At 37.5% G+C, this 14,857-nt stretch overlaps 1 protein-coding gene across 1 annotated transcript; it reads right to left on the reverse strand.

The window, feature by feature from the left end:
* Nucleotides 1-5,627: 5,627 nt before the first annotated feature.
* On the reverse strand, nt 5,628-7,227 carry LOC117476629 (zinc finger and BTB domain-containing protein 26-like). Its single transcript, XM_034123307.1, has 2 exons — nt 6,925-7,227; nt 5,628-6,692 (listed from the first exon to the last, which is right to left on the reverse strand). The coding sequence occupies exons 1-2, from the start codon at nt 7,225-7,227 to the stop codon at nt 5,628-5,630; spliced, it is 1,368 nt and encodes a 455-aa protein (XP_033979198.1).
* Between the last annotated feature and the right edge of the window lie 7,630 nt (nt 7,228-14,857).

Raw genomic sequence — 14,857 nt, forward strand, 5'->3', positions numbered from 1 at the left:
TTTTTAACGACAATCAAAACACAACACTATTACAAAAGACCCAAAACAACTATAACCAGACAAAACGTCCACATAGAAAGGAAACCACTATTAAGAGACACATAGTGAGTAAAACAAGAAAAAAAACATAACAAAGAGACAATTTGAATTATACTAATCGTAGGCTACATTTAAAACAATCCCAGATATGCAAAATTACAACAAATGGACATAAAACAACTTCAAATGGATTCAAACCAATCACAAAGAAACAGAAAACAACTCCAAATAGATACAAAACAATAACAACGGGACACACAATAACCTAAAGTAGAGTCTTTGAGTTTGGTTGTCTGTTTCCATGAAGACATGGTGGGTGGGGGTCTGTTACATGTCTGTGCCCAGGGGCAGGGGGTCTCATAATGTGTCAATGGATATCAGTAATGTGATAATGTTTGTGTAATTTACCATATGATACATCTTTGCAAGCTATATGTGCTACATTATAGCTGTGTAGCTTGCACAGCTGTTGGCTTCAAAATGTTAGTTGGTGAAATTTGAACAGGCTGTCTCCGTGGTAACAAGTGGTGCATTTGGCACTGCAGGAGGCCCAAACTCAGTTACATAATGAGTCTGGATTACTGTAAATTAAACAGTGATACTTTATTAGCCTGCTTTATTTATATGCGACTTACGATCTTCAGTGAGCTGTTCACAACAGATGGGTAAGTGAGCTGTCAGTGATATAAGGAGTTAGATCAGCAGGACAGAACACTTTTACATAATCCTGCAACACAAATTAATGTTTAAACGCCTTGTCTTTAATTATACAATATTTAAAGTAACACAGTAACAAAGCTTGAGGGGCCTGGTTATAATACACTAGAGACACTGTTCAATACAGAATTAGAACAATTGCTGTCTTTTTGTCCGTCTGTGTCAAATGACAACTTCCTGGAAATACAATAATCAGTGGAAAAACTAGACAGCTGCAAGCAGTAACTTCGAAGTGTTTGTTCATTGAACAGATGACAGTGATTTCAAAACTCCCCCTTAACCACATGCATTTAGTGAGTGATGAGCTTCTTTTACAGCAAAGTAAACAAAACCTTATTTGTCAATGATTACACACTGTATGTAAACATGACGACTTCTAAAGCTTTGATGTGTTACACTCTTACAACCTAGTTAGCTATATTCTTGGCTTATATTTAACCACAATAATGCTATAATGTCAATATCTGTCTGTCCATATGTTGGGACTGAAATATAATTTGGATGGATTATCATGAAAGTTTTGGCAGATATTCATGTTGTCAAAATGATGTTGGCTATCTTTCCGTTAGTGCCACCAGCAGTTTGACATTTGTGGGTTTTTTTAGTAAAATATCTTGTCTGCAGTTGAATTAAATGCTCACCAAAGGTGCCCCAATAATTAATTGTATGTACTGTAGTTAGAAAGCAGGGCAATATTTAAATCTATATGATACTTTAGTTTTTGACCAAATATCCCAGCTAGCGGGGAACGTTCTCACAACTTTGGCTAACGTTAGCTATTGGTTCTAATAAGGTTTTAAGAAACGTTTTAATCTGATGTTCAAAGAACCTTTTTAGGATGTTTAATTTTTCAAATAATGTTCCTATAAGGTTTAAGGTTAACTAAGACATAACGTTTTAAATTCAGAGGATGTTTTGAGGATGTTATTAAGGCCTGAGATGACAGAAAGTGTTTTTATAAAACGTTCCTTAATGTGATATGTTAACAAAGGTGGAACGTTTTGCCTGCAACATTCTAAGGATGTGTTTTGGACGTTGTTGGGTAACACATTAAAGATGTTCTTTATAAAACGTTCCCTCAATGTTACATGATAACAAATGAAGAACATTTTCAAAGCAACATTCTGAAAATGTTTTCAGGATGTTATTGAGGCCTGAGATGACAGAAAGTGTTTTATAAAATGTTCCTTGAATGTGATATGTTAACAAAGGTGGAACGTTTTGCCTGCAACATTCTAAGGATGTGTTTTGGACGTTGTTGGGGTAACACATTAACGATGTTCTTTATAAAACGTTCCCTCAATGTTACATGATAACAAATGAAGAACATTCTCCAAGAAACATTCTGAAAATGTTTTGAGGATGTTATTCTTTTTTTATAAAACATTCCTGTTATGGCAAATATTAACACGGTCATGGTCAACGTCAGATTTATTTCTAGAGCGCTTTAAAAAACAAACTTGTTGCATTTGTTTGAAAAGGATGTTTTAAAAAAATCTAATGTCACCATAGTTTCCTTTTGAAAAAAACAAACAAGCACGTAATTCATGATAAGCTGTAAGCAGATATTGCATGTTTGCGGTGGCATGTGTGAGTTCCCAGCTAGAAATGTTTGTTACCATTCGTTGTTCTCGGAATGTTTTCAGCGGGACGTTTTATTTTGGTTCCCAGAATGTTTTTCTGAAAGGTAGGATAACGTTCTCTAAAAACATTCTTAACATTTTTGGTGATAACTTTCTTAAGATGTATGAGTGCATTGAGACAATGAATAGGACGTATAAAAACAAATGTATGCATGCCAATATTCACTCACATGCACTTATAATCACACTAAGGTATGTAGGCCCACAGTATTCATAATTTCATATGTGTAAAATATCCGAAAAAATCACACTTTTTTCTGACTATAAAGGTTGTGTCTCGTATGTAGGTTTTAACTGTTAGATAAGCTATCTGGCCGTGTGGTTTGTGAGGGCTGCGTATAAACAGTGTCCGCTGTTTATGCATATTGGATAAAAATCGTTATTGCACCCTTTAGATTTGAGACCAACAGACATATAGAAGAACGGACCGACTGTCACTGCCCGTCCCTGAAACCCCTGTTAGTGTTTGTATGTGTTTGTTTCTACTGTGTGTCTCTCTGCCTGCTGGTCTGCTCGACACGGCTGGGAGCAATCTCCAATCAACCACACCTGCAACCTGCTCATCAGCCACACTATGAAAGCCTGCAGCCTGCACTCATTCCCTGCCGGATTGTTGCCGTGAACGGTTTGTTGCGTGCCGCTCTAGCTTTTTGCCAGCATATTCTTTGACAACTTTGCCTGCTTTTGCCTCACACTCATTTTTATGTCTCTCCCAGGAGGAATCCAAGGCCTTCCACACTCCCAAGACCAGCCAGGCCTCTCCACCCTGGAACAACTGTTTCCCACTGCTGCCATAACCAACCTCCACTCCCAGCTCCCCTTTTCTAATAAACAAATGTTACTTTCACCAGCTGATTCCGATTCATCCTTTTACATGTGTTAATAGTCAAATTCAAATAGTTAAGTAAACTATCAAAATCATCCTAATGACCACAGTGGTCAGTCCACTTACCCAGGAATTTTGAGTTGAACAATTACAGGAATATTATGTCTTTATGTTCTAATAATGTAAAAATATTTTTGTAAATTGTTACCACAGAACATTTGCATAATGTTTTAAACAAAGTATGTTATCCTTCTCTAAAATAATAACATTCTGGCAACATAAACAAATCTAACTTGCAGCTGAAAACATTTTAAGAACAGTAGGGCATAATGTTCTAACAATGTTATCAAAAACATTTTAGGAATGTTATCCTACCTTTCAGAAGAACATTCTGGGAACCAAAATAAAAGCTTCTGCTGAAAACGTTTTAAGAATAGTAGGGCATAATGTTCTAACAATGTTATCAAAAACATTTTAAGAATGTTTTTAGAGAACGTTATCCTACCTTTCAGAAGAACATTCTGGGAACCAAACAAAAACTTCCCGCTGAAAACGTTTTAAGAATAGGAGGGCATAATGTTCTAACAATGTTATCACCAAACATTTTAAGAATGTTTTTAGAGAACGTTATCCTACCTTTCAGAAGAACGTTCTGGGAACCAAAAGAAAACTTCCCGCTGAAAACATTCCTAGAACAATGAATGTAACATTCTCAGAATGTTTTTAAAACCAAACATTTCTAGCTGGGATATCGCAAAATGTTTGTTTCTGGGATGAATACAATATCTTAGGTTTAAGATTTTAGATGGTTCATTATCTCAATATTAACACGGGTTAATTGTGCTTTTCAGCTTGTGAAAAGTAAAAAAATAAATGTGACTGAAATATTGTAAGCTTTATTTACCAAATAAATAATTCCATGATATTTCAGTGCAAATGGACATGCATATATATTCACCAGAAAATTGTTATTTTCAATATCCTTACCACTTGTATAACTCTTTTCATCCCTGTCTCTGTATCTACCACTGCTATTTTATACCTTTGTCACTCATTCATAATGGAGGTGCCCCAAATTCCACAGTGAGACTGTGTGTGCAAATTAAGTACTTTGTCTGGTTGATTCCACTTTGATGACATTTCCTAAAATAAAAAAATTATAAATGTCTACATTTGAGGAAGTTGGTTGACTGTAGTTTGTTCTGAGGAAGCTATATTTTAATGCAAGGGGAAACACATGCTTTGGTATATTTTTGTCTTTATTTCTGTATTTTCTCTTGCTTAGTCACACACACAAAGAGTCACATTACTTTCTGCATTGAATACACACCCCACCATGCGTTAATTATTTGTCTGTGTCCATACTCACACATTTCAAGGCAGCGGCGCCTCGGATGCCCCGAGGAAGGGAAACAACTACTGTTCCATTCACTGATTTGAGTGACGACTACATATCTGGGACGAAGGAGAAAGAGAGAGCTGCGAAGGGAAAGAATGGAGCGAGAGAGCATGGAAACCCTCTCTGCCATGCGGGAGAAACCACTCACTTAATGCTCAGCGATCTGTGATGAATTTCAGTCGGGTCAAATGGAGAACCAGTGGCTGTCTGTGAAACCTAGCCTCAATTTGAAACAGGCAGAATGCAGTGTTAATTCCATCAACAACAACAAAAACAGCATAATAGTCTTTCAAAAGGTTTAAATGTTTTTAATTTATTCTATTAAGTGAACCGTTATCTCCAGACTTTGTGCATAAGTGTTCACTGTAATTACATTTTCAGTCATATTATCTCTCCTATAGCTTACATATTTAATTCATGCTTATCTTCTTCGTAAGGCATAATTGTTTTTTGTAGATGGGATAAAGGAGCACTATAAAGGTGCTGGAAAGATTGAACTGCGGATGAGATTGCATTGCCCATTATACATGGCAGATGATTAAGCCTAATGACGTTTTTAGATTGCATGCTGATTGACTTAATTTAATGATTTGTACCGGCAGAGATCAAACACACTGCGGAGGGCAGAGGGCAGGAGGGCACATAAGGACCCTCACTGCTTTTCATCAGCCTGATGATAATTATGATTTTAATTTTAAAGAAAATTAAGAAGTGCCAAACTTGCACATGAAAGAACAGAACTACAATCACATGTCATAACAACTAATCTTCAAAAGTCCAAATGCTATATTGCAGTCAGTGGGATTGAAGACAATGGTGCAGCAAGATTATCTCAACTAAAATATATATTGAAATGTTAAATATTATCTTTAATATCCGGAGTCAGGATAATCTGTATCATATGGCTGATTGTGCTTTTGGCACCCTGTTTGACAAATATATATGGACTCAAAACCACTATAAAGACCATACTAACTCAATTTGTGCTAACACTGTTCCTTTTTCAACAGCCCATGGCCTCCTCAAGCATGTTTTGCAGGCTACTCTTACCATGGATGTCCTTTAGGTGGCGCCTGAGGCCTGGTTTGTGAGCAAAGTGCACAGCACAGTATCTACACTTATGGGGCTTATCCCCTGTGTGCAGATTGAGGTGGTCTTGCAACGTGGCCCTCTGGGAGAATGTCTTGTGACACAGGGGGCATCGAAATGGCTTGACCCCGGTGTGAACGCGTATGTGCCGGGTCAGATTACTCCTCTGGGAAAAGCCCTTCCCACACACCAAACACGAGTACTGTTTGTGCTCCTTCAGGTGCACCACGTAGCTCTCCAGGTGCTGGAAGACTCGGTCACACCTCCTGCACAGGTACGGCCTTTGGATCAGAACGCTGTCTGAATCTTCTGTTAGCTCGTCTTCCAAACATTGACCCTTTGGCAGATGTGCTCCAGAGTCCCTCGGCTCTCCACATTCTTGCAGTTGAGCTGTCAGCAAAATCATTTCCTCCTCTTCTCTTTTATCTCCCTCTGCTGCTTCATCTCGGTTTGGGGAAGTGTCAACAAATTCTTCCTTTTTAGCAGAACTTTCTCCAGATGTGGATGATGTTTGACTTTGAACAGTTGTAGGAGGAGATATCTTATATGTTATTGCACTTGTAACCTGGTGATTTTGATAGGAGGGCTTGTTTGAGTAAACAGGCTGAATGTCTCCACCTTTCTCAGACTCAAGGGTATTAATACAGCATGTTGCATTTTCAGATAACTCTAGTTTTGCTGTGACCACCCTTTCCTCTCCGACCTCCCTCAGCCCTTGACCTGACCTTGGCTTTAACCGAATCACAGACGCCCATCCTTCCTCTGCAGCGTCTCTTTCATCTTGATTGTTAAAGCTGGTACTTGGCACATCACTGTCTTGCAGCTGGATTTCTTTCTCCTCTGTGCGTCTCTCCAGTTCCAAGAAAGCCAGGGTGGGACTGAGGTACTGGGAGATGGCCTGGGAGCACTTCTCCACCACCTGGCTCATCTGGAGCACACTGGCAGCAGTCAGGTAGCTCACCAGCTCTCTCACAGGGACCTAAAGTAAGAGATATTTGATAGAAACAAAGGAAACAGTAAAGTAATACTGAAGACAAACAGAACTGCAACACTAAGTCATCTTGTTTACTTTCATATCACACACATTCACACCCACTCTTTTGTTGTTGTCACAATATGTGTGTTTCTTATTTCCGTTTTGGTATCGTTACTCTTGATTTTGTTCATTCTGACACTGTATTTAGTATGTAGTTCAGTAGATTATATTGCACCTCTAATAGCCCGGTGTAGCAGGACAGGAGAAGTCTCTTGCCAACCTCCACACTGGACACCACACCCAAACTCAGTTCCCGGCCATCGTGGAGCAGGAATTGGTCACGTAAGAAGTTTGAGGAGGCAGCCAGCACCGCTCTGTGACCGTGGAAGTGGAGTGGGACAGTGGGGCCTTGTGGACGACCAAGGAGGAGTGTGATGTCACAGAAGCGCTGCTCCTCTCTTAGAGAGTTGATTTTGCTGAGGATAGAGTCACCGTGCGTGGGGAAGCAAAACCGTAGCGTGTCAGTGGAGCTTGACATGATGATCTGTTTGGATTTGATAAAAAAAGTTTGGATATTGATGGTTGAAGAGTGTGAAAACCTTTTTTTTTTTTTTAAATGTAACTCATAAAAGTGTTAGCACTCGTGGTGAAACTACATGCATGGAGTCCCGCTGATTTACTGCTAAATCACAATTATCGCATCATATAAACATTATCATGGGATATCTTTAGTGTGAAATTAGGGAAGATCTACCACAGTCAGTAAAGTACCAGATAGAGAGAACACACATGGACATGATGAATCAGCCCCACCTTTTACTGCAGGCTCATCCGGCGATGATGGATCCAGCTGATTTACACCCACAATTACTGGAACTTAAGAGGGAACACTGAGTCAATTTTTTCCAGATGTTAGACAGTTTAACTACAGTTATTGACTAGAAAAAAAGTTGTTAATAGGCAACACATTCAGAAGGATGAAATGTATCTTTCGGCAGCGGAACAACAATCATCCTGACTTCCTCCGGCTTTCTGCTGAGGATCTTAAATTTAGACAGCAGTGTCTGTTGCGCAGGAGCTTGTGAACTAATTAACCCGTTCAGTGCCTTTACTTCTCCAGGGTTCATACAAATGCAGCGAGAGGTTTTCATGATGCAAGGGCTTTTTTTCTACTTTGTTTGGAATGCAATAGACAGAGCAAACTGAATGAACTAATTGTCTTTATTCATGTGGTACATATATTGTATTTGCATTACTTCTTTATAACATAATAAACAATAAGCATGTTCTATAAAAAATAAAATGTTTTATAAAATAACTGCCATGGAGCTTATAAGACAATGAGATGAACCTGGTTGGCAAAATAATTAAATAGACAACTACATATTAGTTAACATACATATTAGAGTTAAAATATTAATGTGTATACATTCTTTGAGCCATGCAGTGTATGTTTATCTTCTATCTTTACCGTATATTGTGGATTTCATGGATCTAAGTTGAGTAACTAGCCTTTACAAATTGTTAATCTAAATGTAACAAATCAAAAGCTAATTCAAAATTGATGTCTCTACACAAGCTAGTTAGGAATAAAGCTACGTTTATTAAAACTTTCCTTTTTTTAGCATTACTGGAAATCCAAATGAAGTTTCTCTATTCATAAAACTAGAAAGTTAGTTGTATTGTCTCAAATAAAGATAACAGATGGACCACTGATGAAATGAAATGACAGAAACCCCCTGAGGCTTCGGATGTTGCACTTAAAATAAATGGAAACAATGTTCTATTTGTGCTTTGATGTATAATGGTAACAATTATGTCTCTTTTACTATCTTTTCCTGCACGGATGTCACCTGACTTCCGATGAACAGATGACCATTGTAACATTCTGCAGCCAGGTCCTGTAATTTTATTGACTATCTGTGAGGCCTTTTTGATTTTAGACTGTGTTAGAGGAAGAATGGCTTGAAAATATGCAAATATGGTAAATTGTGAAATGCACTTCCTTGCTTTAATAATATATTAATATGCACAGTAAGTTTGAAAAATGATACAGTAGAGATTAGACTTAGTGGTCAACAGTAAGCTGCTGATAAGAGACATCCCAGCTAGCGGGGAACGTTCTCACAACTTTAGCTAACATTACCTACAGGTTCTAATAATGTTTTAAAGAAATGTTTTAATCTGATGTTCAAAGAACCTTTTAGGATGTTTATTTTTTCAAATAATGTTCTTATAAGGTTTAAGGTTAACTAAGACATAACGTTTTAACTGCAACATTCAGAAGATGTTTTGAGGATGTTATTGAGGCCTGAGATGACAGAAAGTTTTTTTATAAAACGTTCCTTTAATGTGATATGTTAACAAAGGTGGAACGTTTTGCCTGCAACATTCTAAGGATGTGTTTTGGACGTTGTTGGGTAACACATTACAGATGTTCTTTATAAAACGTTCCCTCAATGTTACATGATAACAAATGAAGAACATTTTGAAAGCAACATTTGGATAATGTTTTCAGGAGGTTATTCTTTTTTTATAAAATGTTCCTGTGATGCGAAATATTAACATGGTCATGGTCAACGTCCGATCTATTTGTAGTGCGCTTTAAAATACAAACTTGTTGCATTTGTTTGAAAAGGATGTTTAAAAAAAATCTGTTGTCACCACATTTTCCTTTTAAAAAAAAAAACAAGCATGTAATTCATGATATTGCATGTTTGCGTAGGCATGTCTGAGTTCCCAGCTAGACATTTTTTTGGACGGACACTATAATTTACATTTTTTTACTAAAAATCTATATTGATTCTGACTTTTCTACATCCAACTCACAGGTTTATCATTGCTTTGAGAAAAAAGATTATTAATCTACCCCTTTGAGAAGTGAAGATATAGTCATTTGTTCTGGGAATGCCATTTTCGAGCCTGAGACCTGAAAAACAGGCACATTTATGAGGTGCGTCAAGCAGGTACTGTTAAAAAATAACTTTGATGAGCCCCAGAGCAGAGTCCTGTTTCCTCGGATACCCGGCGGATAACCCGCAAAAGAGTTGTGTAACCGGCAAAACATACATGTAGGCCTCTATTGAAGCAATATGCTCATTTTTCCATAAAAATATTAATATAAAAATAATTAGAGTATTAAAATGCAATACAAATAGGTGTGTCCTATGCAGCCAGTGCAGTTATTTGGTCCAGCACTGATTTTGAGTGATTAGGTCACATGACCTGGAAGTTATTGAAGAAATAAGCTAATTCTTCCATCAAAATATTAATATAAAAGATTTAGAGTGTGAAAATGCAATAAAAAGAGGTGTGTCCTATGCAGCAAGTGTAGTTATTTGATCCATAGCTTATTTTGAGTGATTAGGTCACATGACCTAGAAGTAATTGAAGAAATATGCTAATTTTTCCATAAAAATATTAATATAACATATTTAGAGTATTACAATGCAATAAAAAGAGGTGTGCCCTATGCAGCAAGTGTAGTTATTTGATCCAGCACTGATTTTGAGTGATTAGGTCACATGACCTGGAAGTTATTGGAGAAATAAGCACATTTTTCCGTCAAAGATATTAATATAAAAATATTTAGAGTATTACTCTGTTGGGGGGGGGTGCTAGTGGAGCATGCTCATGTACTGTCAACTCGCCGGAGCCTCGTAAAGCAGACTCTTCGCGCTAACAAAGTAGTGATGTGTCGGTCGCGAACGAGCCGGCTCAAAGAGTGAACGACGGGAGCCGGCTCGCGCCCGCGAACAAGCCGTTTTTTTGTTTTGTTTTTTTGTTGTTAAGTAATACAAGACAGAATGATATGATGATCTCCGCGCTACAGCTGCTCCGTGCATGCATGCAGTGACATGTAATATCCAAGGATTAGAGACTGTTGGATGCTGCTGTTTTGAGCATTGCAATACATTTATTTGTATTATGTTTTTTTATGATTAGAGACGGTTGGATGCTGCTGTACTGAGCGTTGCAATATATTTATTTTCACTATGTTATTTATTTATGATTATCCTTGGGCTCAGCAAAGATTTGATGTCAGCTGTTGCTGTCTTTTTTTCTATAGTTAATACTGAAATAGAGCCCTGCTGTTTTGTCAGGGCCTTTTCTTTAAATATAATTTTAAAATGTCGATACAGTAGCCCCTTTTTTTAAATGTCTATGCTTAAGTTTTTATAGGTGTTGCTATCTGCTTTGTGTAGCGTGGTTCTACAAGCAAGTCTGTGCATTCATTGGGTGGTATCAGAGAGATACAAGGGTCTGTAAATGCAATGAAAACAATTGGCCACAGCAAATAATTGATATTAAACATGTAATTTTTACTTTTGAATACTTCAGTACAAAGGATGTATTGAATAATTTAAGTGATATGTGTACACATATAAATCATTAGTCAAAACAGGGCTACATTTGATTGAATTATAAAAGGTATAATATGTGGTAAACTGAAGAGCCGTTTGGGAGCCGAAAGAGCCGGCTCTTCGTGGTGAGCCGAGCCACATGATCCGGCTCACCAAGAAGAGCCGGAATTCCCATCACTATAGAGTGGCGAAGTCCCTCCCACTTACTTCCGGGGTATGGGACCTTATTTCGGAAAAATTATGCATTGAAGTCAATGGGGAGAGAAAACTTATCTTTCAATCCCGTTTGAATTGTGCCATGAATTACACATATGATGTTTGTCAATCTTAAAAAATCATTTCCATGTCAAAAAAGTCACAGTTTGTCGTAAAACTGTTGAAATATAAGACTATGAAAAATACGTAACTAGAAAGACTACAAATCCCAGAGTCGCATAAGTGATGTCACAATTGTTTACCTCCACCATTCAGATACCTAAGATCAGCGCAATATAGATATAATCTATCTATATGGCGCTGGCTAAGATAAGATAACTTTAACAAGATGCCTGTGTGCTTAGTACCAGGTTGTTATTATACCAGCAATGGGTCTTGCTCGTTCTTTTGCTTCCCGTCTGATGAAACGACCAGGAGTGGCTTGATCAAGTTAGCTACCTAGCTAGTAGCTAGCACGTTAGTTAGCATTACAGCCTTGTCATTTTTATTAGCCTTAACATGAAGTAACATTAAGTAACCCAAAATGTTAAACAGTAAGAGTAGTAGTCATATTTCGTGAACCCTTTGAATAGTACTGTCACCGGTGTGATCATTCTATAATACACCATTTAATTCCGGGGGAGAAATGCTAACGCTAACGTTAGCCTCGGTGATCTTTTCTACTTCATGCTATCTGCACAAATGGTTGACATTAAACATTAAAACGACCAGGCAGTTCAGAGAGAATCAAATGAAGGCAGGCAGGCAGCTTTGCATGACATTCTTCAGGACGTGTTTCATTGTGGTGATAGTCAATCGTTTGTTGACAAGACAGTAGTGACGGCCATCTTGGTGACGTGTGTGGTTGACCAGAGATGTAGTTCATTTAGCGTTTCACACAAACAAATTTGTTACTTCACAGTTTTACGACACATTTTTTTTTTTTGACTTGCAAAATTATCTTTTAAATTGACAAACATCATATGTGTAATTCGTGGCACAATTCAAACGGGATCGAAAGATAATCTTTCTCTCTCCATTGACTTCAATGCATAACTTTTCCGAAATAAGGTCCCATGGGGCTCAACCGGAAGGGGAGGGACTTCACACAAAGGATCACTTCTTCTTCAGGGCAGGGCAGGGAAGGCTACACAGTACGCAGGCTACTGTACCGCAGCTGCTGCCTCTCTGTTGGACTCCGGTACTGCACATTACTCACGAGACTTTGTAATAAAAAATGAGTGGGGGGCGAACGCACTAACCACACGGATGAGGATGTCTGGCGGGCCACCAGTTGATGGTCACTGGTATATATTGTACGACTTTGTAATTTTTGAATGTTGATATGTATTCGCTCATAGCCTACTGTGCCTTTCACGCAGACAATAAAAGTGAATTTTGAAATGACAAATAGGTTTATGTTTCAAGTTTATTTGCATTAAAAACGTGTTTTTAAACCCTGCTGTAAAAATTGATATTTTAAAAACATGCTGTTTGCCATTTTTAAAGTTTGATGGAAGAAATAAAAATATAGGTCACTGACGTGGAGCTTTAGGCCTGCAATGCTTTAAAAAATGTGTTTTAATTGTTTCAGTTTTGAAGAGCAAACATGGATGTTAAATTCACAAATTAGTATGAATAATCTTAAACAAGAACAGGATCTTGAGCCATGATGCCTGCTTTTAAAGTACAGAAACATTCAGAATGCATGACAATTCCTGCAAAGGTTTTGTAATGGTCCCCTAGTACTCTTAATTTATAAAGTAATAATAATAAATGTGAATGATTGAGCTCATTAGTGGCCTGACTGGCCCTTCCAATTTCGTTTAAAAAAAAGTCAATGATGATCATTGTGAAGGGTCTGTAAAAAGAAATACAGGGGATTTTACAGTAAATTACTGGCAGCAAAGTTGCCAACAAGTTACTGTATTTTTACTTTACAGTAGCGATCCTGTATTTTGTTTACAGTATCAAAATCAGTGCTGTATTTTTATATTACTGTTTATGACAGATTACATTGGACAGTTCATGACAGATTAAAATACAACAGACCAATTAAAATACAAAATCACAAGTAGTGAGGTCACAACATCAAATCACAACAGTATATCTTCTGTAATTATGTGAAAGTAAAAGGGTCCCCTTTGAAGAAGTGGACAAAATGGAAAAGGCAGTATATCATTGAAAATGTTTTCTACTTCAAAACTGAACAATTAAATACTATAGAGATCATACATATATGAAGCACACATACAAAGCATGTGGAATTAAAATACATGTTCAGCTTTACATGTCAAAAGTAAAGTGTCAAACCAAATCCTTACCTAACATGATGAGCCTTGTGTGCCTGGTAGGGTCAGTTGAGCCTCAATTTCATCCTTGGTTGCAGACACCACACACACACACACACACACACACACACACACACACACACACACACACACACACACACACACGCACACGCACACGCACACACACACACACACACACACACACACACACACACACGCACGCACACACACACACACACACACACACACACGCACGCACACACACACACACACACACACACGCACGCACGCACGCACGCACGCACACACACACACACACACACACACACACACACACCACACACACACACACACACACACACACACACACACACACACACACACACACACACAATAATATGTTCAAATGAATGTACTATTTGAAAGGCACAAATTATTACATTTTCAATGCACAAGATCATAATGTATAACTCCACTTACATCAGCCAAAAGGAAAAGAGCCTCTTATTTTTCCTTGAAATGTGCCATCATGACCAGCAGAGAGATCTTGGTTGGAGGATTCCTCCTCGATTTGGGTGAGGACATTCTGAATCTCTCTCCTCCATTTGGTCCGCTGACTGTTGAATACTGCAACTCAATCTTGAAATAAAATACGAACTTTTAAGGGGAAAAAAACGGCAATAATAACGTTTATAAACCTAAATAATCCGTTAAAGGTCACAGCGGTTCTCTCCTCTTGCTCCTGATATTTTCACCCCAAAATATTGTACAGTAACAACAAAATTACAAAAACAAAACATTACAGCACTATTTACAGTATTGCTGTAATATTACAGTACCGTTTTAAAGTGCTGTATACATTTCCCGCCTAAGGATAATATTCCCACAATGCAGCATAATGTACAGTATCACACTGTATTACAAATTCAAAGTAAATTACTGTGGGTAATACAGCAATTTACTGCCTACATTACAGATTTTTTTTACAGAAGGGGTGTCCAGCCCATATCAATGACATACCAAACTACATAGGCTAATGTGAGATTCAGAAATTAGTTTTTGAAATCATGTTATAGTAGGCCTACCTTACATGAACCTGTTTGAAACTGTATATCTTAAAACCTTTAACAATGATATTTAGATGTTCATAAATATCTACATTTATGTATAAATACATGTGTAGCAGTTAGACAAACATAATTAATAGATGAGCTCATTAATACCTATTTTATATGTACTAAAAAATGTAAAAAAAGTTTACTAAGCCACCTTTTTGTTTTAATTTATTAATTAGACAAAATGATTTGTGCTGGAAGTC

This window comes from Trematomus bernacchii, unplaced genomic scaffold, assembly GCF_902827165.1.
Source record: "Trematomus bernacchii unplaced genomic scaffold, fTreBer1.1, whole genome shotgun sequence".
Lineage (NCBI taxonomy): Eukaryota > Metazoa > Chordata > Actinopteri > Perciformes > Nototheniidae > Trematomus > Trematomus bernacchii.